At 40.0% G+C, this 27,889-nt stretch overlaps 1 protein-coding gene across 4 annotated transcripts in view; it reads right to left on the bottom strand.

Annotated features, from left to right (window-relative positions):
* slc24a3 (solute carrier family 24 member 3) overlaps window positions 1-27,889 on the bottom strand; it is a 274,995-nt gene that overhangs the window by 46,136 nt on the left and 200,970 nt on the right. For all 4 annotated transcript variants that reach the window (XM_016993093.2, XM_062977908.1, XM_062977909.1 and 1 more), the window contains exons 4-6: window positions 21,203-21,277; window positions 18,586-18,670; window positions 10,890-10,993 (exon numbers count right to left, since the gene is read on the bottom strand). In XM_016993093.2, coding sequence (XP_016848582.1) covers window positions 10,890-10,993; window positions 18,586-18,670; window positions 21,203-21,277 — 264 coding nt within the window. The remainder of the gene's footprint in view (window positions 1-10,889; window positions 10,994-18,585; window positions 18,671-21,202; window positions 21,278-27,889) is intronic.

Raw genomic sequence — 27,889 nt, 5'->3', positions numbered from 1 at the left:
TTCAACACACTGAAATCCAATATATTTCTTCATGTGTGCAATCATCACCAAAAAAACCTTTCTTCCAAATTCTTTACAAGTGCCAAAGAACTCAGGGTGTGCATATGACGTTCTGTTTCATGGCCTAAAACAAGGGATAAAAGGTAAAGGTTTCCCCTGACGTTAAGTCCAGTCATGTCTGACTCTGGGGGTTGGTGCTCATCTCCATTTCTAAGTCGAAGAGCCGTCATTGTGCGTAGACACCTCCAAGGTCATGTGGCCGGCATGACTGCATGGAGCACCGTTACCTTCCCGTCGGAGCGGTACCTATTGACCTACTCACATTGGCATGTTTTCGAACTGCTAGGTTGGCAGGAGCTGGAGCTAACAGCGGCTGCTCCCGCCGCTCCCGGTGCTTTAACACACTTCGCCACCGGGGCTCCAAAACAAGGGATACCCCCCTTTTAATTTTCTGTAATGCATGATTACATCTATCTAGGCATTCAGTGATAGGCAGTAGCCTGAAAGAGAATTTCCTCTTAGCTTTATGATCATTCCAGGCAGAGCTGTGGCTGCATTGTGATTGTATGTATGTACGTATGTCCTCAAGTCACCTGTTGACTTATATTGATCCCATGAAGTCTACAGGGATTTCTTAGGCAAGGAATACTCAGAGATGGCTGTGCCAATTCCTTCCTCTGAAATATAGTCTACAGCACCTGGTATTCACTGGCAATCTCTCATCCAAATATGCTGAATGTGCATTGCTTCCAAGATCAGGAAGGATATAATGCCTCTAGGGTATTTAGGCTCCTAACCAAGAATAAATAAATAGAGAATTGACTGTCACCCTGCTGTAGACATGTGTCTTCATCTCTTTAATAAAAGTGGTCAGAAACCCTAGTCTATACCTGACCAAATACTATGATGGCAGAATGATGAGGTCATATTGTATCTCTCTTTAACTGGGAGGATGCCATACTGAATGCTGACTAAGATTGCTGGGTAAAATCCAGGGCAGGGCTCCTGTACTTTTAATACATGACAAGCAACACCTGTCAAATTCCCCCTTCTACAAATCTATCCATATAATAGTCGCCACTGAAGAATAATTGCAGCCCTCTTTTTGGACTTTACAATTTCACACATAATAGTTGTACCCTCGCCCGCAGCCAAGGCAAGGCTCATAGCTCTTGCCAGCAGGTGCATGGGCAGATTTGCAACTATGGGGTTCCCCTCAGCTAGCTGCCAAGGGAAGCCCCGTAGCTGCAAAACATTTTCATCACATAATAGTCACATACCCTTCCCCCCAAAAGGGGGAGTAGTGTGACTATTATGTGGTGAAATAAAGTATTATAGGTATAGGAGCCCTGCCCCATATTTTACTTGGCAATCCTATCATTGACATAAAATCCATGAAGTTTTTAAAAAATCTATCTTCTGGAAACCATAAACTATCTACATTTCCCATTCTATTCTTAGAATTCTTGTTACCTCATTTCGACCCCATTATACTGCTGGCCCTGATACTGCAGCTGGCAGGCACTCAGTTACGAGTATTTGCAAAACTGTTTGTTGTCTGTGTGCGTTTTCACACTTGTATGCTTGCAAAGGTATCAAGAATTTTCCTGTGAGATTCAGTGTCATTCTTTAACAAAATAATGCATTTGGCAGAGATCCCCAGAGAAAATTCTTTCAATGATGTGATTCAGCAACTTCTTTGGATGCTTTTAAACAGAGGCTGGATGGCCATTTTTCAGGGGTGCTTTGATTGTGCTTTTCCTGCATGGCAGAGGATTGGACTGGATGGCCCATGTGGTGTCTTCCAACTTTATATTCTATGGTTCTTTGATTTACTGGCTCCAGCGAAATGCCAGCTGATGGCGGAACTACATGACACAGTTTGGATTTACAGCATTATACAAAACTACATTTATTTTTCCTTTCTACAACAGCCAGAACATTGAGCTAAGTACTCTATGGGCCATGACCTTTTTGAGAGGGAGTGTTGTCTACTAAAAGGAACACACCCAAAACCATTTACAGAGAAGGAATCTCATATAAACAATCAGGTTAACAGAGATCAAAGACTGGGCCATTTTGAATTTCTTGTAGTTGGTAAAATTAAAGCTTAAAAGATTAAGAGCCATGCAAACCAACTGGGTAGGAAAACATACCAAAAGATATTTTAATCTCTTTTTGAAAAAAAAATACATTTCTTTAACAATTCATTCTTAGATGTACTAGATCATGCAGGCAGGCGTAAACTTACGTATACTGATCAGTTTTGGCCAAGGTTAATTGCAACTTTGCAATTATTATACTGAAAAGGAAAGAGAGATGTTCTCGAGGCAAAAGAGACTTCCAGACTAGTGCAGTTTCCATTGTCTGTCTATGTTCAGCGGTATATTATGATAATCTTTTTCTTTCACAGAATGTCACTCAATTCCCAGGTCATGTCTGATTGGTACTGGCAATATGGTTGGAGGATGTGGAAGTTTCCCCTCTAAAGGCCTCTAGAAAGGAAACAAGAGGCTCACCAGTGGAGGATTTATTTCTTATTGAAACCAGGATATCATTCTTGCCTGTGAGAACATCATTTTTGTTCCCTCTTGGAAGATAGCAAAAGTTTTCTTTCTGTGTTCTCAGTCAGAACACTTGCACAGGCAAAAATATGTGTTCGTGGGTGTGCAAACTTGAGCGAACAATTTTAACACAATGATTGCTAAGGAGGGAATCAGTTGCTTGCATCTTTTTCTTTGAAAATCCTGTTCTTCTGTGCTCACTGAGTGTGTCTGCTTTGCTCCACAAAAAGAAGATCTAGTTTTTCAGAGACATCTTGCACAAATGGTGGAAAGGCTGGCAACAAACCAAGGGCTTGTTCTCATGTAGGAACTGAGAACCTTATAGGTGTTGCCAACTTCTCAACAGTATGTTTCAACATGTCAAAACAGTCCATCTAGAATATGGAACAAGGATGAGAACTTTGCATAATATTCTTTATTTCCCTTTTTTACTGTGAAGAGGAAAAACAGTTGGGACAGGATGTTTAACATTATTTTTTAACAAGCAGATGTCCCTCCCACTGGCTTACTTTACGATAGGCTTGGTGCGTCTGAACATTTTCTGAGAACCATCACTGAGACATCATGTTTGGTTCATGACATCTGACCAGTAAAAGTCCAACTCTGCACTGTTCGTCACCCCTTCTTCCTCAAAGTATGCCCTTCTGAGGTGGAGGACGAGGAACCAGGAAACTTAGAATTAAGGCGGTGCTGGCAGCTGCTAGAAAGTTTTGTATTTGCTCTTTGGTGCCCTGGAAACGATGCTATCTGGCAATAACGGACATTCACCCAAGCCTTAAAAATTCAGCCTCTGCTGCTATTACTAGCTCAGTTCAGCTGAGAAGGGAGGGCGAGTGGTTAGGGAAACAAGAGCTGAATCGGCTTCATAATGTGCTGCAGGATAACTCTAAACTGGGGTATGCTACCTAATTCCCTGTTCCAATTAATGCCCCCCTCCAATATTAATCTTTATCAAGTGTGGGAGCGGTTTGCTCTTTTAAAATGGTACCTGATTCTTATTTTTAGTTAAGATAATGCAATTAACAATCTATTTCCATTCCTATAGTAAATCGCCCTCCATGAGATTACTACATGATGATTGCAAAACTGCTGTTGTGTAATTGCTGTGATATGCCTGTTTGGCTTTAGCAGCCCGGAGGACAGATGGCATATTAGATCAAAAGCCATCTTCCTTGAGCAGTTCTCCTTTCTCTTTGGCCTGATTAACATCACTGTGAGTTTTACGTAAGGATTCCACTGCCATTTACAATACATCTGCTTTATTAACTCTTTTATGTGACTTGGTGTTTTCCTGTATCAAAACCTAAGCATGCCATCATCCCAGAGAGTACTAAACAAGAGACAGTTTAACTGACAGGAGAACAACAATAACAACACAACAAGAAGAAAATTGGGGGTGAGAGGAGACATATTGAAATGGAAGTTACAACAGGTACTTCCTACTATGTACACCTACTATGTCACCTCAGCTTCAAACTTTACCTAAGGGCATAAGCCATTATTCATTTGGACCGCTTTAATTTTTTAAATTGTGAATGTATATTTTTCCAATTTTGCATCCAGTTATAATTTCTGTAAAGTAGCTTCTAATCACAATCAGCGTGATATAGGACCATATCACATTGTTATATACTCAGTTTATATCAGTATAGGTAAAGTTTTCCCCTGACATTAAGTCTAGTAGTGTTCAACTCTGGGAGTTGGTGCTCATCTCCATTTCTAAGCCGAAGAGCTGGCGTTGTCCGTAGACACCTCCAAGGTCATGTGGCCAGCATGACTGCATGGAGCACTGTTACTTCCCACCAGGGCAGTACCTGTTGGTCCACTCACTTTTGCACGTTTTCAAACTGCTAGGTTGGCAGAAGCTGGGGCTAACAGTGGGAGCTCACCCTGCTCCGTGGATTTGACCCGCCACTCTTTCGGTCAGTCAATTCAGCAGCTCAGCAGTTTAACGCACTGCACCACCGAGGCTCCTTATATCCATATGCATCCAGGATTCTTTTTAAGAATTGGATATATACTGTATTTAGACAGGATGCATACTAATACCATCACATCTAATTCTTATGTTTTTAAAATATTGCATTTTGACTAAACACAACGGAAGGCTGGCTCCTCCTAATTCATTTGAATGCCTCCCTGTGCCACTTTTTTTCTTAATATTGCACAGTGAAGTAACCTGGAAGTCTCAAACTACTGTTCTCATGAGGTATTAACTGACAGAATGCATACTGATTTTACAATCACACATAAATACAACATCTCAGAACCGTATTAAATAATTTTTTAAAAAAACACGACTAGAATCCCGTGTGCAGTTACCAATAAAAAATTTAAAACAAGGCAAATACAAACAAAGACATATTTGGGTCATGGATATAAAGCTAAAATACAGTTAAAATGCAATAAAATTAAATTTACATACGCAAAGCTTCTTTAAAAATAAATAAAATTCAACCACTTCTTGGTGGAAATACTCATTTCCCACCAATGAATTCTGCCTACCAGTAACAGCATCCCACAACAGCACAGCATAGTGATGCTAACTGCCCCCAAAGACTGTTTTTTTTTGTAAAACTGACAATTTTTTAAAAATTAGATCTAAGAACTGCATTGCAATCAAGAAAATAATGTGTCAGAGCTGCAGTGCCTACAAGGTGAATACCATTTTTTCTACAGTGTAGACAAGCCCAAGGACTCAGGGAGACTAGAATTTGTATCCCTGCTTGGCCTTGGAAACTCAATGGGTTGATTGCCCAGGGCATTTCAGACTCTCTCAACTTAAGAGAAATCAATGGGAAACACTCTGTGAAAAAATCTTGCCAAGAAAACATTGTGATAGGTAGATTTCAGAGTTGTCATAAATCAGAAATGATTTGAAGACTGCCCCCCTACTCTCTCTCACACACACTTCTTAAAAGATGGCAATCTAGTACTAACCATACAGAAATAGATTCAAATAGCCACAAATGTTCTATCAATTGAATCTGCCTTCATTCCAAATATGTTGTTTTTTGTTTTTGTTTTTTTACTTAGCCATAGTAAAGTTACATCAGTAGAGAATACACTACTAGTTTGTTTTGTTTTCCTTCACACCACTACAAATTCTCTGCATTTCCTGGATTAAATGTAGGAGAATGTAACTGTGGGCTGCAACTGCCATGATCCTCCTACACCTGTTATGTTGGCTAATGCAGTTAGGACTGCTAGCGGGTGCAGTTCATCTTCCACCAGAGATCTGACAAGGGATTCTGTTCTGCATGGATTTTTGTGCTGTATTAGTATGTCTCATCATAAAAAAATATAACGGAATCCTGTGTAGAACTTTGGAGACTAATAGAAAATATAAATTCTAGTATAAGCTTTTTTGGACTGAAGCAGACTGGAACCCATAAAACTGATTCAAGAAATTTCTTTTTCGGTTTGTTTCAAAGGTGCAATAGCATTCCGTTCTAGAGAAGGCTAAGAGGAGACATGATAGCCATGTATAAATATGTGAGGGGAAGTCATAGGGAGGAGGGAGCAAGCTTGTTTTCTGCTGCTCTGGAGACTAGAATCATAGAATCATAGAATAGTAAAGTTGGAAGAGACCTCATGGGCCATCTAGTCCAACCCCCCGCTAAGAAGCAGGAAATCGCATTCAAAGCACCCCCGACAGATGGCCATCCAGCCTTTGCTTAAAAGCCTCCAAAGAAGGAGCCTCCACCATAGTCCGGGGGAGGGAGTTCCACTGTCGAACAGCTCTCATAGTGAGGAAGTTCTTCCTGATGTTCAGGTGGAATCTCCTTTCCTGTAGTTTGAAGCCATTGTTCCGTGTCCTAGTCTGCAGGGCAGCAGAAAACAAGCCTGCTCCCTCCTCCCTATGACTTCACATATTTGTACATGGCTATCATGTCTCCTCTCAGCCTTCTCTTCTGCAGGCTAAACATGCCCAGTTCTTTAAGCCTCTCCTCATAGGGCTTGTTCTCCAGACCTTTGATCATTTTAGCTGCCCTCCTCTGGACGCTTTCCAGCTTGTCAACATCTCCCTTCAACTGCGGTGCCCAAAATTGGACACAGTATTCCAGGTGTGGTCTGACCAAGGCAGAATAGAGGACACGGAACAATGGCTTTAAACTACAGGAAAGGAGATTCCACCTGAACATCAGGAAGAACTTCCTCACTATGAGGGCTGTTCGGCAATGGAACTCTCTCTCTTGGACTGTGGTGGAGGCTCCTCCTTTGGAGGCTTTTAAGCAGAGGCTGGATGGCCATCTGTTGGGGGTGCTCTGAATGCAATTTCCTGCTTCTTGGCAGGGGGTTGGACTGGATGGCCCATGAGGTCTCTTCCAACTCTATTATTCTATGATTCTATCTTTTTATAGCTACTGTTCCATTATCCGGACGGAGGCCACTAGAGGGAGATAGAGAGAGAAGGATAGTCCATTTTATGGGGGGAGTTGAAGGAGGAAAACAATTTCCCTCATTTTTGCTGGTTATTCCCCTCCTTCCTCCCCATATCATAAACGAGGGTTGTTTCCATGTTAGTAATTAATGCTGTGGTATATGAAAAGAGAACAGGTGGTCAAGAAATATTTTAATAATCTAAACAAATAAGGATGTTATTTTGTGGTATTAGTGGAGGACATACATTGTCGCCTAGTCCCCCTCTCACTACCGAATAAAGTTCAAACACCAAGCTAATCATGGTTAAATATCAAAAAAGTCCCTGCTGACAGCAGGAACAACTGTATCCATTAAGCCTTTTGATACAAAAACATCTGGCAAGCTTGAGAAAACATTAGGCAGGCTCCAAAATTCCTATGACAATTCCAAGTTGTTGGTATTAACATATTTAATATGCATTGTCCCAAAGAAACTGTGGCAGATGCAAAGGTTACTCATCTTGGTGCCTGGGCCAGCTGGTTGATGAAAAAGGAGACCTTACTTCTCCCCCAGGAAAAAACAAAACAAAACAAAAAAACAAAACCAAACAAACACACACACACAACAACAGCCCTGCCTCAGAACTTTTTAGACAATCTAGAATGTTCTCTCAGGCTCAGCCCATGCAACTGTAGTTCAAAGTAAAGCAGGCACAATCAGTAAACCAATAAGGGGATTCCAACACTCTCCTCACTAACAAGGTGAGGGTCAACCGATTTGCTTTCACAGCCGCTCTTTACTGTAGAATTACGCTCACTAAGTGTGTCTAATGAGTTGTTCTCCTGGGAGAGCTCAGAAATAGTTTGTTAGAAGTCATTACTTGACCTGTAACTTAGGGAGTAATGGGGGCACAACATCTCTGCAAAACGACATGACTGCCATGTTCTTTTTTCTTTTACTGTAACAAGTAACATTGCTCCGTATATTTAAAAATCTGTTTTTGAGGACTCGTATATACACCTATATACGAGTCGAAGGCAGGTTTGTGAGTCAAAATTATGGATTTTGATATGATCTGTGGATAAGACAATCTTCAGATAGGGTAGTGGTTTTCAAACTGCGGGTCCCCAAATGCTTTGGCCTTCAACTCCCAGAAATCCTAACATCTGGTAAACTGGCTGGGATTTCTGGGAATTGTAGGCCAAAACACCTTGGAACTGACAAGCTGAGAACCACAGAGTTAGGGGGACATCCAGGGGATCTGCTGCTCTTGGCTGCTACCACCAATTCCCCTTCCAGGCATCCAAAAAAGGCCAGAAGTGGCATCACATTCGAGAGAGTAGAGGGTATCAGCGCTTCTTTCAGGTATTTCTAGGATGGATGCCAGTTGACTTAGAGAAGATGATAGTTCCTTTTTGTGTGTGAAAGGAGTTAAGGTACAGTTTGTTGTTCTGCATTGTTTTTTGACTAAAATTTCTCAGCTTATACATAAGTTTATAGGGTACTTATTCTGACATTTGAATTGAGATACGGCTGGTGCTCTGCTTTGTTTTTTGCCTCACAAATCTGAGACAGAATCTGCAAAAAATTCCATGGATCATTGCTTGCCACAAAGCTGCCTTGAACACAGTTAGTTCTGAATTCAGCAATTTACATTCAATGTCCTAGGCTATAATCATCAGGGCAGTTTTACTGTAAAGCCATCATAAGTTAACACTTGGCTAAATTAAAATATTGAAATGGCAATTATAGCAGACACTGTACTTATTCAGGAACCTTACAGTTGGGGATAATTAAATGCCACTGCTAGCATGAATTGTTTTAATGCCAAATAGCCTCAATTCTACATCCGCAGCATAAATTAAATATCTGAATACAGCCCTATGCCATGATGAGATATATGATCCCATCTTACTGAAAAGCCCCTGAAGGCATTCTCTGTGAAATATGTAAGGCATGTATCACTTTTCGTAGTCAAAACAGGGAGAAGGGGAAGGACTGCCTTCTATGCTTGGCAGGATGTTCCTAACTGGCCCTTCCAAGAGGAGGAAATCCCATAGATATGAGGTGGGTCTATAACATGTGTTTATCTAAACATAGACGAGTTGATAAAGCAACTGGAAAAGACAGCATCCACTGAGGCAGGCACTATGAATGGCATTGAGAATCAATGGATAAAACAACTTAGGGTTTTGAGGTCAATTTTGACTATAATTTCCAGACCTATACATAAATACCTAATTGCCATTTAAAAAAAAATAGAGCATGGCCCTGTAACTGTAAGGGATACATTCTTGATTTTACTGTGGAAAAAGGAAACTGTGGATAATACAGAACCCTATTGAAACAAATTACTTCTTCTGGAAGTTACCATAAAGTTTCCCTGGAAGACCTAGAATATTTCTGGCGAGGTAGCATACCATGGGATTGCCTAGAGGACCTAGAAACTTCCTAAAGAATATTTATTTTGCTGGATGCCAATAGGTGAACTTGCAGGGTCCAGACTGATGGATATGGGGATTTTAATGCATATTTTGATAACAAATCAAAATGCAACACATCTGTTCTTCAAATGCAATAGCAAACACAAATGTGTTACTGTACTTTTGAAAAACAATGTCCCATGCTCTTCTATCAAACTGTAGTGATTTAAAACTCATAATTGGCACTTGAACTCATCCAGTGGCAAAGCACGCTTGAGGCGAGTTGCTGTTCTCTTGCCTTCTGTCAAAACCATTGTGTTTGAAGATGCTTTTGCTTTCTATGGAATATGGAACAGGGTGAGCAATGCATAACCTGTTAACTGCTATTTATTGACATCCAGCCCATCCCTTTCAGATATCAGCCAGCACACAAACACCTTACATCAAGTAATATTTTAAGATCTACAAGGATACTCGCAGGAACACCCCAGCAAGCAAGAGTCCAAAAGTGGCAGGCTAAAACCCAGAACCTCAATCAGTGGCTGACACCGGATGAGCAACTCCCTCCTGGGCACATAGAAGACTGGGCGACTTGGAAGGCACTGCGCTCTGGCACCACCTGATGCGGAGCCAATCTTGGGAAATGGAGCTACAAAGGGGAATCCACGACATGCAAATGTTAACAAGAGCAAACCACAGGCCATCTCCTACAATGCAATCTGAGCCTTGCTGCCACATGTACAATGGAGAACCTTCTTATAGCAACACCAGAGGCACTCCAAGTGGCCAGCTTTTGGTCAAAGGACATTTAGTATAATGCCAAGTTTTTAAAGCTTTGTTTGTGTTTTCAAATACATTACAACTTGTACCCTAGGGTCGCTTCTGACATGATAAATAAATAAGAATGTGTGTACAGGATGTTTCATCGATACCTCTCATAGTGCTTTTTCTTTCAGTTTTTAATGTAATAAATAGCACTAAACCATAGAGGCAATACCAGCCTATTCATTGACAATTTTGCTTCTGTGTTCAGTAAACAATAAAAGAGCAAAATCTGTAAGCAAGAATTTTTTATTAACATTAGAAAGGACCTTTGAGAAATTTGTCTGGCTTCTTTTGAAACTGTAGAAAGATCTTGGCCAGGGGAAAGGATATTGTTGGATATGATAGTACTATATTAAGACTTGTACTGAACTTGTGTTTTTATTCAACTTTCAGCTGATTGTGAAAATTCAATACCAAAGAAAAACCCTAATACATTCTTTGCAATATGGGAATAATAATGCTGACTTATGTTCCATGTTTATGCTAAGGACTGTACATGAAGCACTGTGAACTTTCATAAAGATGGTGATGGCAGTACTATAGCAGTGATTAGGTTTGAACTGGTAAATTCCAGTTTTACATTATTTCAGCTCACAACTATGCTTAAATATATAGTGCCACCAAAGTACATGGTGCCTTTGAATCAAGCTCTAGGATGCAATAACTTGAAAAAGCTGTAGTACGTTTTTTTAAATTCCATGAATTATCTTACCTGCCCTGCGAAGAGGCCACAAACCCCAATTATACATAGAATGTTGAACACGGCAGAGCCAACAATTGTTCCCACACCAACATCTCCTTTTGTGATAAATACACCTAAGGGAAAAAATAATTTTACGGAATTTTGTGTCAGTCAGAATAGGCAGGCAGTCTAAAGACAGGCAGAATTTCTTATCACACTTTAACAGAAAATAACTCTGGGTATTTTTCTTCAGTTACCATGAGATAGGAAAAAGAATTACAGCATCTCATTTAGCACAGAGTGAAGCACAGAAGATGTTTTATAACCCAAATATGATTTTTGCATGATCACTGTTGAATTCATTACAGTAGAAAGCACAATGGAAATTCATGGTAAGAAAAATAAAGGCAAAGGTTTATAAAGATTATAAAAAGGACTCTTCAGGATATAGATGTACATAGGCAGGGATGGGATGCCATTGTTCTTTTTGTGTCAGGAGTGATTTGAGAAACCGCAAGTTGCTTCTGATGTGAGAGAATTGGCCGTCTGCAAGGACGTAGCCCGAGGACACCTGGATGTCTTACCATCCTGTGGGAGACTTCTCTCATGTCCCCGTATGGGAAGAAGGAGCTGACAGACAGGAAGGAGCTCCCCCGCTCCCCGGATTCCAACTACAGACCTTTCGGTCAGCAGTCCTGTCAGCACAAGAGTTTAACCCATTGCACCACTGGGGGCTCCATGCCATTGTTAATGCTATTGTATTAAAGCAAAAAGCAACACTAAAAAAACACAAGTTAGAGACAAGTAAGGTCCCTTCCAAGCAGGCATAATTTTTTCTTACATAAAATGTTTGTTGCATAATCAGTACTGGAAATATAACCCATTCTCCTCCTAACTACAGTGGTTCTTAAACCGTACAGTCCATTCTATCTCCTTAGAACACTATACCATATTCTGGCCATGGCCATGTCTACACATATAAACACACTCATCCTGAATTGGCCCTAGAGGTCACAATGCACAGTGATCTCTAATAAGTAGCCTTTAAATTGACCGAATACTAGAATGCCCTCAGTTTTATAGTTTGATTCAGCTTTGTTTGGTTGAATCTGTGCACAATGAGTTTGGCTTGGTGCATGTGGACACCATCACAGTCAATCTGGGACCTGCCTGTGCTCAGGATTGGCATCCTGAGTAAGCAGCCACTGGAAACATCCAAATCAACTTGAATCTCATGGGTGGTTAAAGGATTTGTCCAATTTTAGTAGGTTTGATGGGCTCTCTGGTATCTATATATATATATGAGTGATGGCATCACGGCAGTGGACAAAACAACAAAACTACAGGCGCCCAACCTCGAAATTTGACAATACAACCCATCATCCACGCCTCTAGGTTGATACAACAAAAAGAAAAGAAAAATAAAGTTCTAACTAGAGGGAGAGCAATAATTGTTTGTATCCAATTGCTGCCAGTTAGAGGGCTAATCTCTGCCCACTTGGTCTCCTAGCACCCAACTCAGCCCAGGGGACAGGCAAATTTAGGCCTCAATAGGTCTCTTCCACAGATTATCTAATTTGCACTGGATTATATGGCAGTGTAGACTCAAGGCCCTTCCACACAGCTATATAACCCATTTATAATCTTATATTATCTGCTTTGCACTGGATTATCTTGATTATCAGTGTGCATTTTATACAGCTGTGAAGAAGGGGCCTCATATAATCCAGTTCTAAGCAGATAATATAAGATTATCAATATACAGTAGATTCTCACTTATCCAACATAAACAGGCTGGCAGAACGTTGGATAAGTGAATATGTTGGATAATAAGAAGGGATTCAGGAAAAGCCAATTAAACATCAAATTAGGTAATCATTATACAAATTAAGCACCAAAACATCATATTATACAACAAATTTGACAGAAAAAGTAGTTCCATGCGCAGTAATGCTATGTAGTAATTACAGTAGAGTCTCACTTATCCAACACTCACTTATCCAATGTTCTGGATTATCCAACACATTTTTGTAGTCAATATTTTCAATATATCGTGATATTTTGGTGCTAAATTCATAAATACAGTATTTACTACATAGCATTACTGCGTATAGAACTACTTTTTCTGCCAAATTTGTTGTCTAACATGATGTTTTGGTGCTTCATTTGTAAAATCATAACCTAATTTGATGTTTAATAGGCTTTTCCTTAACCCCTCCTTATTATCCAACATATTCGCTTATCCAACATTCTGCCGGCCCGTTTATGTTTTATAACCCAAATATGATTTTTGCATGATCACTGTTGAATTCATTACAGTAGAAAGCACAATGGAAATTCATGGTAAGAAAAATAAAGGCAAAGGTTTATAAAGATTATAAAAAGGACTCTTCAGGATATAGATGTACATAGGCAGGGATGGGATGCCATTGTTCTTTTTGTGTCAGGAGTGATTTGAGAAACCGCAAGTTGCTTCTGATGTGAGAGAATTGGCCGTCTGCAAGGACGTAGCCCGAGGACACCTGGATGTCTTACCATCCTGTGGGAGACTCTACTGTATTGTATTTACAAATTTACCACTAAAATATCACAATGAATTTAAAACACTGACTACAAAAACATTGATTACAAAAAGGCAGACTGCGTTGGATAATCCAGAACATTGGATAAGCGAATGTTCCTTCCAACTCTACTATTCTATGAATGTTGGATAAGTGAGATTCTACTTTAATATGAAATAATTACTGGGATAGAATGATGCAGAACAATAAAACCAGGACAGTAAATAAAGAGCAACACTCTAAAAGCAGGGAAATTGGAAATTCCACAAAGGAAACAATCAGGGCCAGCTAACACCTCCCAAGAAAGGATTCTTCCAGAAAGGAAGCTGAGAAGAGAGTGAAGCACTGCGTATTACCAAAGTCATCATTATTACTATCATTACTATTACTATTATTATTATTATTATTATTATTATTATTATTATTATTATTATTATTGTGTTGCGGTTAACACAATAATTCATTTATTTCATTTATTTATGAAAATAAATACAATCTGGCTCCAAGTATTCAAAAACACTAAAATCAGAATATATAAAATTAATGTGGTATAATAAAACAGAACAATACAATCTCTAAAATCAGAACACTAAATAAAGAACAACACTCTGAAAACAGGGGAATTCCACACAGGAAACTATTAGGGCCAGCTAACACCTCCCAAAAAGTATTCCCATCATCAAAGTCTGGCAAATCCTCTGTTTTCTCAGGGCCACAGACAGTAGAAGCACATAAAATATCGCAAAGAACACCACTCTGAAAACAAGGAGTATTCCAGACATAGAATAGTAGAGTTGGAAGAGACCACATGGGCCATCTAGTCCAACCCCCTGCTAAGAAGCAGGAAATCGCATTCAAAGCACCCCCGACAGATGGCCATCCAGCCTCTGCTTAAAAGCCTCCAAGGAAGGAGCCTCCACCACGGCCCCGGGGAGAGAGTTCCACTGTCGAACAGCTCTCACAGTGAGGAAGTTCTTCCTGATGTTCAGGTGGAATCTCCTTTCCTGTAGTTTGAAGCCATTGTTCCGTGTCCTAGTCTGCAGGGCAGCAGAAAACAAGCTTGCTCCCTCTTCCCTATGACTTCCCTTCACGTATTTGTACATGGCTATCATGTCTCCTCTCAGCCTTCTCTTCTGCAGGCTAAACATGCCCAGCTCTTTAAGCCGCTCCTCATAGGGCTTGTTCTCCAGACCCTTAATCATTTTAGTCGCCCTCCTCTGGACGCTTTCCAGCTTGTCAACATCTCCCTTCAACTGTGGTGCCCAAAATTGGACACAGTATTCCAGGTGTGGTCTGACCAAGGCAGAATAGAGGGGGAGCATAACTTCCCTGGATCTAGACGCTATTCCCCTATTGATGCAGGCCAGAATCCCATTGGCTTTTTTAGCAGCCGCATCACATTGTTGGCTCATGTTTAACTTGTTGTCCACGAGGACTCCAAGGTCTTTTTCGCACACACTGCTGTCAAGCCAGGCGTCCCCCATTCTGTATCTTTGATTTCCATTTTTTCTGCCGAAGTGAAGTATCTTGCATTTGTCCCTGTTGAACTTCATTTTGTTAGTTTTGGCCCATCTCTCTAGTCTGTCAAGATCGTTTTGAATTCTGCTCCTGTCTTCTGGAGTGTTAGCTATCCCTCCCAGTTTTGTGTCGTCTGCAAACTTGATGATCGTGCCTTCTAACCCTTCGTCTAAGTCGTTAATAAAGATGTTGAACAGAACCGGGCCCAGGACGGAGCCCTGTGGCACTCCACTTGTCACTTCCTTCCATGATGAAGACGACGCATTGGTGAGCACCCTTTGGGTTCGTTCGCTTAGCCAATTACAGATCCACCTAACCGTAGTTTTGTCTAGCCCACATTTTACTAGTTTGTTTGCCAGAAGGTCGTGGGGGACTTTGTCGAAGGCCTTACTGAAATCCAGGTACGCTACATCCACAGCATTCCCTGTATCGACCCAACTCGTAACTCTATCGAAAAAAGAGATCAGATTAGTCTGGCATGACTTGTTTTTGGTAAATCCGTGTTGACTATTAGCAATGACCGCATTTGTTTCTAAGTGTTTGCAGACCACTTCCTTAATGATCTTTTCCAGAATTTTGCCTGGTATTGATGTGAGGCTGACCGGACGGTAATTGTTTGGGTCGTTCTTTTTTCCCTTCTTGAAGATAGGGACCACATTCGCCCTCCTCCAATCTGCTGGGACTTCTCCCGTTCTCCAAGAACTCTCGAAGATAATTGCCAGTGGTTCTGAAATAACTTCCGCTAGTTCCTTCAGTACTCTTGGGTGTAGCTGATCTGGCCCTGGGGACTTGAATTCGTTTAGAGAGCCCAAGTGTTCCTGGACAACTTGTTTCCCTATTTGGGGTTGGATTTCCCCCAATCCTTTGTCCATTCCGTGTTGCTGAGGTTGAAGATGGCTTTCTTTTTCTGAGAAGACCGAGGCAAAGAAGGCATTAAGTAGTTCTGCCTTTTCCCTGTCCCCTGTCGCCATCACCCCATCTTCTCCTTGCAATGGCCCTATCGCCTCCTTTTTCTTCCTTTTTCTACCAACGTAAGCAAAAAAGCCTTTTTTGTTGTTTTTTATGTCCCTGGCAAGCCTGAGCTCATTTTGCGCTTTAGCCTTGCAAACTTTTTCCCTACAGGTGTTGGCTATAAGTTTGAATTCTTCTTTGGCGATTTCTCCCCTTTTCCACTTCTTGTGCATGTCACTTTTGAGCTTTAGCTCAGTTAGAAGTTCTTTGGACATCCATTCTGGCTTCTTTGCACTTGTCTTATTTTTCTTCTTTGTTGGCACTGTTTGCATTTGCGCCTTGAGTATTTCACTTTTGAAAAACTCCCATCCATCCTTAACTCCCTTGTTTTTTAATATCGGCGTCCATGGAATGCCGCTCAGTAATTCCTTCATTTTTTGGAAGTCAGCTCTCTTAAAGTCCAGGAAACAGGAAACAGTCAGGGCCAGCTAACACCTCCCAACAAAAAATTCACTCAGGGAGGAAACAGCCAGGCTTTAAAGCTGCAAGGCCATTACATCCTAATCATTTTTCCTAATTGCAGCATTCATACTTGCCTCCAACAGACAAAAAAAAACCAATCAGAAATATTGTATATTCACAACTCTTAGGAAATAATATTCCCTGATGGTGCAGCGTGTTAAAGCGCTGAGCTGCTGAACTTCTGGACTGAAAGGCCGCAGGTTTGAATTGGGGGAACGGAGAGAGCCCCCACTGTTAGCCCCAGCTTCTGCCAACCCAGAAGTTCAAAAACATGCAAATGTGAGTGCATCAATAGGTACTGCTCCGGCGGGAAGATAACGCCGCTCCATGCAGTCATCTCACATGACCTTGGAGGAGTCTACGGACAACGCCAGCTCTTCGGCTTAGAAATGGAGATGAGCACCAACCCCCAGAGTTGGACACGACTGGACTTAATGTCAGGGGAAAACCTTGACCCTTTACCTTAACTACCACCAATTCCTCAATACTTTATTTCCCATACCACCATACTTCACGACAGCAACGCGTGGCCAGGCACAGCTAGTTATGTATAAGATCTTATTTGATTCTGGCATATTCTACAATAACAACTATTCTTTCCACTTGTGAAATAAAAAGCCTGAGTAGTTTATCTGAACAATAAGAATTTATATCTACTCAAGGCTCCCCACAGAAAATGCATTTTCCTTGAATAGACAATCCAGTACTGGATAGATGTACCATAATATTTGAAGATAAAAGTATATGGTGCCGCTAGTCATTGCCAAGAGAAAGCACAACAACAAACCTTTGTATATTCCATTACATTGATTATTTCTGCCCAATTGTGGTTTCTTTTTGAGCTGGAAGGATGTGCTAGCAAAGAGCATTTTGCAACACATTCCTTAACAGGTATCTAATTGTATTTAGTATTGCTGGCTTCTTTCCTCCTTCATAATCACAGATGAGCTTGCCACACCCAGAACATCTGATACTTCCTTCTCAGAATCACAATCTACAATAGAGAAGCGGCATGGCACACTTCCTTGCGGGAATACTGCTTCTGGTAATCTCATTTACTTAACAAGATGGCCGGAGCCGGGGTGGCACAATGGGTTAAACCCTTGTGTCGGCTGAACTGCTGACCTGAAGGTTGGCAGTTCGAATCTGCAGAACGGGGTGAGCTCCCATCTGTCAGCCCTAGCTTCCCATGCAGGGACATGAGAGAAGCCTCCCAGCAGGATGGTAAAACATCCGGGTGTCCCCCGGGCAACGTAGACGGCCAATTCTCTCACACCAGAAGTGATTTGCTGTATGTTCCCAATTCGCTTTTGACATGATAAAAAAAGCAAGACTGTTTTCACAGTACTCTTTGTTTTGGACCAAGGCCAATTCTCTCACACCAGAAGTGATTTGCTGTATGTTCTCAATTCACTTTTGACATGATAAAAAAGCAAGACTGTTTTCACAGTACTCTTTGTTTTGGACCAAGGTATTTTAGTTTAACACTTGTTGTTCAACATGCCCTTTCACTGTGTTCTCAAATACATGCTACTGCAAATGCACTTTTATTCACCTTTCCTTAGCCTTACTTTCACCCCAGAGGAAAACAGGAATAAATGAACAAGCTCATTACCTAGTCAATTTCTAAAGCTTCTAAAAGTTTACCCAATATCTTTTGTGAAAATGCTAGGAACATTATGTGAATGTGAATAAAGTGCTCTGAGACACAGCTGAAAGCTACCCCCTTCATTATCTTTGCCATATAAATCAACAAATCTCAAACATGGGGCATCAAAGTAATCTCCAGTTGAAGTGCAAACCATGTTCTTCAAGCTACATCAATTTCTGAATGTATCTGAAAAGAAGGAAATCATTTACAAGCCTTGTATATACTGACTAAAAACAAAAAAAACCTGTCTTTGAGATTATTCCAAACACACTGTCCTCATCTTGTAATAAAATAATGCATTGTGCAACATCTGGGTATTATTGGCTTTGTAACAACTTGCCCATGAACAGGGAAAGGACAACAAAAATGTCTACGTTACCATTTTGTTGCTTTTACTGGTAGGTTTGTTCTCCCAACAGTATTGGCGAATTTTACACATACCTTGGAAGGACTGAAACAAAACTATAAATAGCTGTGCTTGTTTTCACAAATGACAGCAAGAAATTGGCAATTTAGTAATTACCTATGACAGACGTAAACAGTTCTGGAGCAGAGCTACCAGCTGCCATGAATGTTGCTCCTGCCACATCTTCACTGAGGTGCAGGCGCTGCGGAAGAAGAGAAAATGTATATCATCACAACCAAAAGGAGAGAGAGAGAGAGAGAGAGAGAGAGAGAGAGAGAGAGAGTAAAAGACCATATGGGATAAAGTGGGGGAGAATCTTTCTTCTAAGAATTTCTTCTCCTGTCATTTTGAAATAGCAGGAAAATGGAGATGTTCAAAGGATTTTCAACTAGGCTTACATAAATAGTTCTACACCAGAATAGGACTGTTGTGGCTGCTTTTTTGATGCCATTCTATACCACTCTAACAACAACATCTACATACATGAAATAATATGGGGTAAGCCAATTATATGTCCTTTCTTCTTATCCAAGGCATGGGCAATGCTGCTCACACCTTCCGTGTAAAGTGTTCCCTCACTACTTCGCAGTTCACTTTTCGTGAAATCGCTGTTTCGCGGTTTTTCAATAAACTCTAAAAGACTATCATAAATCATAAAAGAATTACAATTTACAGCCTAAGGAAGGGAGGAAGGAGAAGCTGAAGGGAGAGAAAAGGAGCCCAAGCAGAAGCGGGAGGAGAAGGAGGTGATTTAGCAACACACAATTGATTGATAAAGACTTAAAATAGTGTATAACTACTAAAATAATGTTTAAATATTAAAATAAATATAGCATCCCTACTTCACGGATTTTCACTTATTGTGGGTGGTCCTGGAACCCAACCTCCGTGATGAGGGAACTCTGTATTATGTTTTCCCCTACTGAACTGTTTCTATTAGCAGTTTCAGCTCTGCACAGATCTCAAGATCAGAAAAGGTACGTATAAAAATCTGAGACAAGGGTGAGAGGGATATAGTATGCGTAAGAATCAATATAAGATTCTCCACAAAACCCATACTACGCTACATATTATTACTGATGGCCAGTAACTTATATTGCTTTAAATTGAGTAAGAGAAATCAATGAAGGGCAAAACTATTAATGGCTATTAATATTGTTTTCATGTCAGGAGCGACTTGTAAGTAAGTAAGTAAACTTTTATTATGGTCAATGGTACCAAGTCCCATACATCCATATCAAACCCGAGGGTTTATATACTTCCAACTTCAATCTAATAATAAAAAATTATAAGACTGAGTTATTGATAAAATTTTAAAATCTAGGCTAAGGACCACATACAAGTACTATTAAGACCCAACTCAGCCCACAGGATCATCCGGTGGAAGTCTAAAGGGGGGAAGTGGGGATGGCATTTGGGGGGGGGGGGAGGAATACCCATAACTGTAGATAACAGTCTATACCTACAACTATAAATTTCATTCTATATTCGATTTCCCATCTGTACGCTATAGGTGATACTTAGTTCTTTTGGCTCTCAATAATTTTCTGCTGGATTTTAATCGCAGCCGTGCAGAACTGCAATCACTTTCTGGTGTAAGAGAATTGGCCGTCTGCAAGGATGTTGTCCAAGGGATGCTAAGATGTTTTACCATCCCGTGGGAGGTTCTTTTATGTCTCAGCTGGTGCTGACAGATGGGAGCTCACCCCACTCTTCGGATTCAAACTGCCGACCTTTTGGTCAGCAGTCCTGTCAACACAAGGGTTTAACCTATTGGGCCACTGGGAGCTCCTATGGCTATTCATTATACAACTCATATGATTCCCAAATCATTGAAAATTTGCTGGAAATCAAGGGGTGGGTGCTATTTGTCTTCAAGCCATGTTTTTTGGCCTTCCTAGTAGAGTTTAATCCTATTGCTATTATTAATGTAGAAAACAATAGGGAAGTAAAGCTTCAGGTATTTCTTACACATGAAAATTCTTAAAGGTTTTCTCCCCAGACAACATTATATGTTTTTCCATTCTTGTTTGCTCTCCACTGGAAAAGAATACATATTTTTAAAATTTTTAATTTTTTTTGAACCTTTATGCAAAATTTTACACAGCTTTTGCACAAAAATGCATTTTAGCAGTAAGTACATTTTTTCTTACATCAAAGCAACCTAACCTTTGACTCTTGCTTATGGACACATTGTCTTGCAGATAGAAAGGATCTTCTGTCTTGTTAAAAATGTGAAGTGTTGCAAATATATATTTTAAATTATACACACACACACATAGAGGAAGATTATTCTGTTTACTTACCTACCTACCTACCTACCTATCAAAAAAGTTTTTTTGTGTCAGGAACGACTTGAGAAACTGCAAGTCGCTTCTGGTGTGATAGAATTGGCTGTCTGCAGGGATGTTGCCCAGGAGACACCAAGATGTTTTGATGTTTTACCATCTTTGTGGGAGGATTCTCCCATGTCCTCGCATGGGGAGCTGGAGCTGACAGAGGGAGCTCATCCGCACTCTCCCCAGATTCAAACCGGCAACCTTCAGGTCAGCAACCTAACCATCAGGTCAGCAGTCCTGCTGGCCCAAGGGTTTAACCCATTGCACCACTGGGGGCTCCTACCAGTCAAATGATCAAGCCATTTAAAACTAAACATGGGAATATGTAAAGGAAAGAATACAGTTCTGACTCCATACATTCTGTTAATAAATATGAGAATGTAGTAGATACTTACTTCACAAATCTTTTCCAATGAAGGAACAAAGAAATCATCACAGACAATAGCCAAAGCATAGAACATGTAGACAGCCTGAGAAAACAGAAATCATTCCATTTAAAATGCACTCATTCAATATCCTAATTTACTTATGTTAAAAGCATTAAAGGCACGTTTCCATATTGGTTTTGAAACAACATCAAACGAGTATCTGCGCCACAGAACTGCTGATTTTATAATCAGCCCTGCTGTTCAGGGAGCGCTGGAAAGTATAGCTCTGAGTAATGGGGCAGGTTTTGGGGCATCTTATAAATAGTAATGGGAAAACGAATGATTTAACTTGTTAAAAAGTTAAATATTTTACATCTGTCCATCTCCAATAGTCAGAACAATGTGAAATTCTCATGTCTTAATTAGTGACAGCCAGAAAAGTAATAATCACATCTAGAAATCAGATATCACATGGGGTTTAGAAATAACCCATTCTAAATAATTAATTTTAATGAATTTTACCAATGACAAAAGCATAACGAAGTTACATTATTGTTGTAATACTCTTCTCTGAACTATAGCTGTATTTTTTTATTTAGCTTTATTGGAATGTGGCTTGACTTAAAGTTAGAGGTGAAATACCACATAGTTCAAGTAAACTTACATTGACTACACAATTCTCCACTTAAATGCAATTTTGATAATTTTTTTCTATTTAGTGTGTGATGTGATGTTACTCATGATTTTTTTTCAAAATCAGTAAAAATACTTTAAAAATATTTGAACATTAGGTTTCAATATTTAACTTAGTTCTAAAAGGAATACACTTTGGAGCAGCAGTGCAAGTGAAAATGGTTTTTTTAAATGGGAGTTTCCATAGTTTTTTTTCCAGCTAATGTCCAAAGCTTGATATGAAATATTTCTTTATTAAGTCTTCTTGTTTAAGAGATAAAGCAATGTGTCTTCCAATAGGATATAGGACACTGAGAATGATATGTCCCAAACTTGTAATTTTAAAAGTTTATTCTGGCGCGTTCTATGCACTTTAAGAAGCCAACAAAGTAGTCAATTAGCTGCGAGAGTGGGAAATATTGATCTAAGTAACAGTGGAATTTCAGGGATGCTGTGGTTTTCCAGGCAGTATGGCCATGTTCCAGAAGCATTCTCTCCTAACGTTTCACCCACATCTATGGCAGGCATCCTAAGAGGTTGTGAGGTTTGTTGTAACCTAGGCAAGTGGGGTTTATATATCTGTGGAATGTCCAGACTGGGAGAAAGAACTGTTGTCTGTTTGAGAGAAGTGAGAATGCTGCAACTGATCACCTTGATTAGCACTGAATAGCCTTGCAGCTTTAAAGCTTGGCTGCTTCCTGCCTGGGGGAATCCTTTGTTGGAAGGTGGAATTTCATCTCAAAAGATGCACTGTTTTTAATGGGGGTGTAATTAGGCACAAGTCTTTTCTGCCAGCAATTTATTCTTTTGCTGATTGACTCCAGATATATATCAATAGAAAATCTGCCAGTAGAAATGCACCACGGTCTACAATATGTTAACAGATGAGCCGAAAAGAAATAATGTTTCTGCAGAGTTTTATGTGCAAAAATTACAATTTTCTATGCAAAACCCTTGCTATTTTCTATGGGGGGAATGTGTCAAATTTGTGCAGAAAAAGTCACACTTTCTCAGAATAGGACAAAATTTTCTAAAATTAGTTACTGTCCTATCTGAGAACTAATCTCCCTGCCATCCTTACCATTAAGAAGACGAGTGAGCCACACTAAATCTACAGTTTCATGATGGAATAAGGCATTTTAAATTTCATCTTCATAAAACTATTACTATTTATTTACTGTATTTATACCCCACCCTTCTCACCCTGAAGGGGACTCAGAGTAGCCATACAATAGGCAACAATTCAAATAGAAATAAACATATACATTAAAAGCATAAAATTAAAAAAGCAATACAGTATAAACATCAAAACCAATTATTAAAACCATACAACTACTACCAGGGACCAGTAAGATTTGTGATTAATCAAAATCCTGCACATATTTAGGACATTATTTCATATTAGAATGCACCACAATAGTTGTTTATTGAAATCTAGGCTAAACATGAATTCTGTGTGCTTAAAGTTATGGTATTGAAAATTGAAAACAAAACTGGCAATTAGCAGTATTTCATGCAAGGCTCACAAATGAATGCACCTTTGAACTGGTTGAAAGGGGATATATTTAATTTTCAAGTTAACTCAGGATGTCCTCACAGTAAGCTGTCACAACACTTTGAATCTAGTGTTATGTCATATCTCTAGACCGAGGTGCAAACTAGCCTCACACTGAAAGAGAATTTGCACTACCTGCTGTATAAAATGTATGCCTGGCAAAGATCCATGAAAATTAGAGGGAACTGGGGATTAATGTGTTCTCGAAGGTTTTCATGGCTGGAATCACTGAGCTGCTGTGAGTTTTCCGGGCTGTATGGCCATGCTCCAGAAGCACTCTCTCCTGATGTGGGCAAAACGTCAGGAGAGAATGCTTCTGGAATATGGTCATTCAGCCCGGAAAACTCATAGCAACCCAGGAATTGGGGATTTTTTACAACCCTTTTTGCCTCTTGTGCCCCTGAAAATCTACCTTAGAAGATTGAAGGGGCCTTTGGATCATGATGAAAGGCAGGAATAGAGATTGCTGGGTACTGGGATGGCGGTTGGTGAAAATTTTGTCCCTCCTTTCCCACCATCAGGGAGCTTCCATTAAATCTCTCTGCTTCATAAAAAAGCTCTTGTTATAATGATAGTATTTGTAGACTTAATTTTTTAAATCAAAAATAGATGAGTTTTTAAAAACTCAACAGATTCTTACAAAACTGTGATAAGTTTCCAATATATTCCAATATTCCAGTCACACAGTACATTGCTTTTAAGAATTAGTAGCAGTTATGAATGTCCTTTTATATGGCTATATATCCTATTTTGCACTGTGAATACTTTAATGTTTACTATAACTGTATAATTTTTGGTTTTGGATTTCGGTGTGTCCCTCCTTGCTTTGGAACATTTTCTTCTGCTCTTTTTAATTGTTGTTACTTTCTCAAAAAGATCAAAGAGATTTCCAAAAATATTTTTAAATAGAAAAAAATATTCAAGCACAATAAATAATAGAAATATAAAAACAACACAGAGGATCATCTATTACATGAACTCTCTAGGCATCAGCAAATATTTAACTCATTTGTTAATTGTTGCTGCTCAGCTTTCAGTAATGTCTTTACAAAATCTCAGACAAATTCAGCATGAGTACTGCAGGTTAGATTATGATTAATTAAACTTAGAATAATTGCTGAACTTACTGCCTCATCACAATGGAGTAAATTGGCCCCTTTGATGTAATTTGGGGACGGGGCCTGCCAAGCGTCATCACACGATGCTCTGCAGGCACCACTCCATTGATCCTCAAAGTGCTGAGGAAGCTTTGCAAGACGATTCCTTGGCCACTACACTTGAGTAAGTATTTTTTGTGTCTCCAATTGAGCTACCTATTTTCCGCACCAAATGGGGGCAAGGGTAATGCGTCTTGTCCCGTCCCTCACGTGTGATGGGGAAGGAGGGAGGTGTGCAGGGTGCTGCGAGGCGTGCAAAATGGGGTGGGGCATGGACTCATCTCTATTGTGAAGTCCCTTGTGTCATCCTGGCACATAAGCTCATTGCAAAGGAGACCTGACATAAAAAGAAAGCTCATACAAACCCAAGAAGATTGGTATTTACTTGATTGGAAGAACAGCTTCACAAAAAAACATCCTTTTGAACAAAGGTTTACACAAGCATTAGGGTGCTGGGAGTAGAACTGGATGATGGAACTCTTATAACCTAGGGCCCTTCCACGCAGTCATATAGCCCATAATATCAAGGCAGAAAATCCCACAGTATCTGCTTTGTATTGGGTTATCAGAGTCCACAATGCCAGATATATCAGTTCAAAGCAGATAATGTGGGATTTTATTCAGCTGTGTGGAAGGGGCCCCAGACCACAGCCTCTGGGCCTAAGCTCAGACATAAACAAGAGCTATTTCTCTTTCTTGAGAATAACCACCAAACTTTTTTAAAAAGAAGATTTGATTAGCACAGAACTGTAGATTCTTTTCCTCCAGAGGCAGTGAATTGTGATCATATTTACTCCTCTTTTTTAGAATTCAAATTTCCATAATCTAGGTTACATTTCGAACCTTGTTTAAAACAAGAAATTAAAAGGTCCAGTTTACATGACAGTTATGATACTAACCTTCTTTGAGACGTACCATCAATTCCTAACTAACACCTTGCGGTATTTTAAACAGCTAACAAACATAAGATGTACCTATGTGTCTATAATTCAGGGATAGGCAACTGTGCATTCCTCACTATTGGCTATGCTGGCTCTGGTTACTGGGACTTACAATTCAACAACGTCTGGAGTGCTATATGATTAACATCCCTGCTATGATTCTAATGACTTCTAAGTTGTCCAAGTCATACTCATGCCTTTTTTATATTTATACTAGCTTGGGTTCCTCACTATTGGGTTATTTGAAAAGGGCCTTGTTTGTTTTTGGATGTTAGGTAATATTAGTTTGGTTATATGTTATGCTATTTTTAGGGAAAAAACTCAATCTTTGTTTTTGTTTTTTATGAATGCTCCCATTAGAAAATGCATAAGGATGTGGGTGAACTACAATTCCCCAAAATCTTGGGTCAATCCCGCCAGTATTCACAGTTTGCAATGTTGGGTCTGTGCCAAATTTGGTCCAGATCCATCATCTGCTGGGTTCAGTGTTCTCTGGATAAGGATGAACTACAACTCCCAGATTACCAGGACAATCACACTGAAACCATGCCAGTATTCACAGTTGGCCATGTTGGGTCTATGTGCCAAATTTGGTCTAGATCTGAAGTTGGCTGGGTTCAGTGTTTTCTGAATACAGGTGAACTGTAACTCCCAGATGCCAAATTCAATCACCCCCAAACCCCGCTAGTATACAAAGCTGACCATGTTGAGTCTGTGTGGCAAGTTTGATCCACATCTGTCATCAGCTGGGCTCTGTGTTCTCTGGATAAGGGTGAACTATATATAATTCTTTGATGCCAAGGTCAATCACCCACAAAGCCTATCAGTATTCACAGTTGGCCACATTGGGCCTATGTGCCAAGTTTGGTCCAGATCCGTCACTTACTGGGTTCAGTGTTCTCTGAATATGGGTGAACTATAACTCCTGTATGTCAAGGTCAATCACCCCAAGTTGGCAGCGTTGGGTCTGTGTGCCAAGTTTGGTACAGATTCATTACTGGTGGGATTCAGAGGGCTCACGGAATACAGGTGAACTATAATTCCCAGAATTAAAGGTCAATCATCCCCAAAGCCCACCAGTGTTTTTTCCAGTTGGCCATGTTTAATTTGTGTGCCAAGTTTGATCCAGATCTGCCATCAGATGGGTTCAGTGTTCTCTAAATACGGGTGAACTATAACTCCTGGATGTTGAGGTCAATCACTCCCAAACCCCGCCAGTATGCAAATTTGGCCATGTTAGGTCTGTGTGCCAAGTGAGTTCCAGGTCCATCATTGGTGGGGTTTAGAGGACTCTATTTTACATTATTTATATTATTTTGAACAAGATACAAAACACTTTACTTTCTCCAGCTTAGCAAGTGAAAGAAACACATGTAAAGCTGACAAGCTTTCCACAAGCTCAACACCTGTCAGGAAACAGTGTATGGTTATCCTGGATGTGTAAAATAGGGGCATCTGCAAAAATAAGTGGTTAACGTCACTAATGAATAAATCAGTAGTGAGTATAAAATGAGCCTGCAAATTTCATTTAGCAAATGGAATGTCAAATCAAATGGCATCATCATGTTAGTGTAGTGATCTATATTGCTTAAGGGTTGGTTTACAGCACGCTAATACACATTATCATGTGCATTTCCATTGTGCCTCTGTCTGTCTGGATTATGCAAATTCCTCCTCATAACTACCTTTTGCTTACTTGTATTTTAAATCCTAAAAATATTAATAGAAATGCGGAGAGGCTTACAACCATCCATGGATCACAGGCAGCCGAACATACATGAGCTAAAAATCTAATCCCTCCAGTACCAGATTCCCGTAACAAGACCAGACACTCTGGTTTTCAGCTCCCCAGAAAGCTATGGAAAACATCAATGGTTTTATTGGAGAAAGAAAAGCTTGACTACTGGGCCCTGCTAGGTCTACACATCATGATAAATCAGCCATAATGAGAGCACTGTGACTTGTCTAGCCCAGTGGTTCTCAACCTTCCTAATGCCGCGACCACTTAATATACTTCCTCATGTTATGGTGACCCTCAACCATAACATTATTTTCGTTGCTACTTCATAAACGTAATTTTGCTACTGTTATGAACTGCAATATAAATATCTGATATGCAAGATGTATTTCATTCACTGGACCAATTTTGGCACAAGTACCCAATACACCCACATTTGAATACTGGTGGGGTTGGGGGGGGGGATTGATTTTGCCATTTGGGAGTTGTAGTTGCTGGGATGTATAGTTCACCTACAATCAAAGAGCATTCTGAACTCCACCAACAATAGAATTGAACCAAACTTCACACACAGAACTCCCATGACTAATAGAAAATACTGGAAGGGTTTGGTGGGCATTGACCTTGAGTACTAGAGTTGTAGTTCACCTA

Source organism: Anolis carolinensis, chromosome 4, assembly GCF_035594765.1.
Source record: "Anolis carolinensis isolate JA03-04 chromosome 4, rAnoCar3.1.pri, whole genome shotgun sequence".
In the NCBI taxonomy this organism is placed as follows: Eukaryota; Metazoa; Chordata; class Lepidosauria; order Squamata; family Dactyloidae; genus Anolis; species Anolis carolinensis.
Note: the sequence above shows the minus strand (reverse complement) of the source record. Positions and strands in the feature narration are given on the sequence as shown.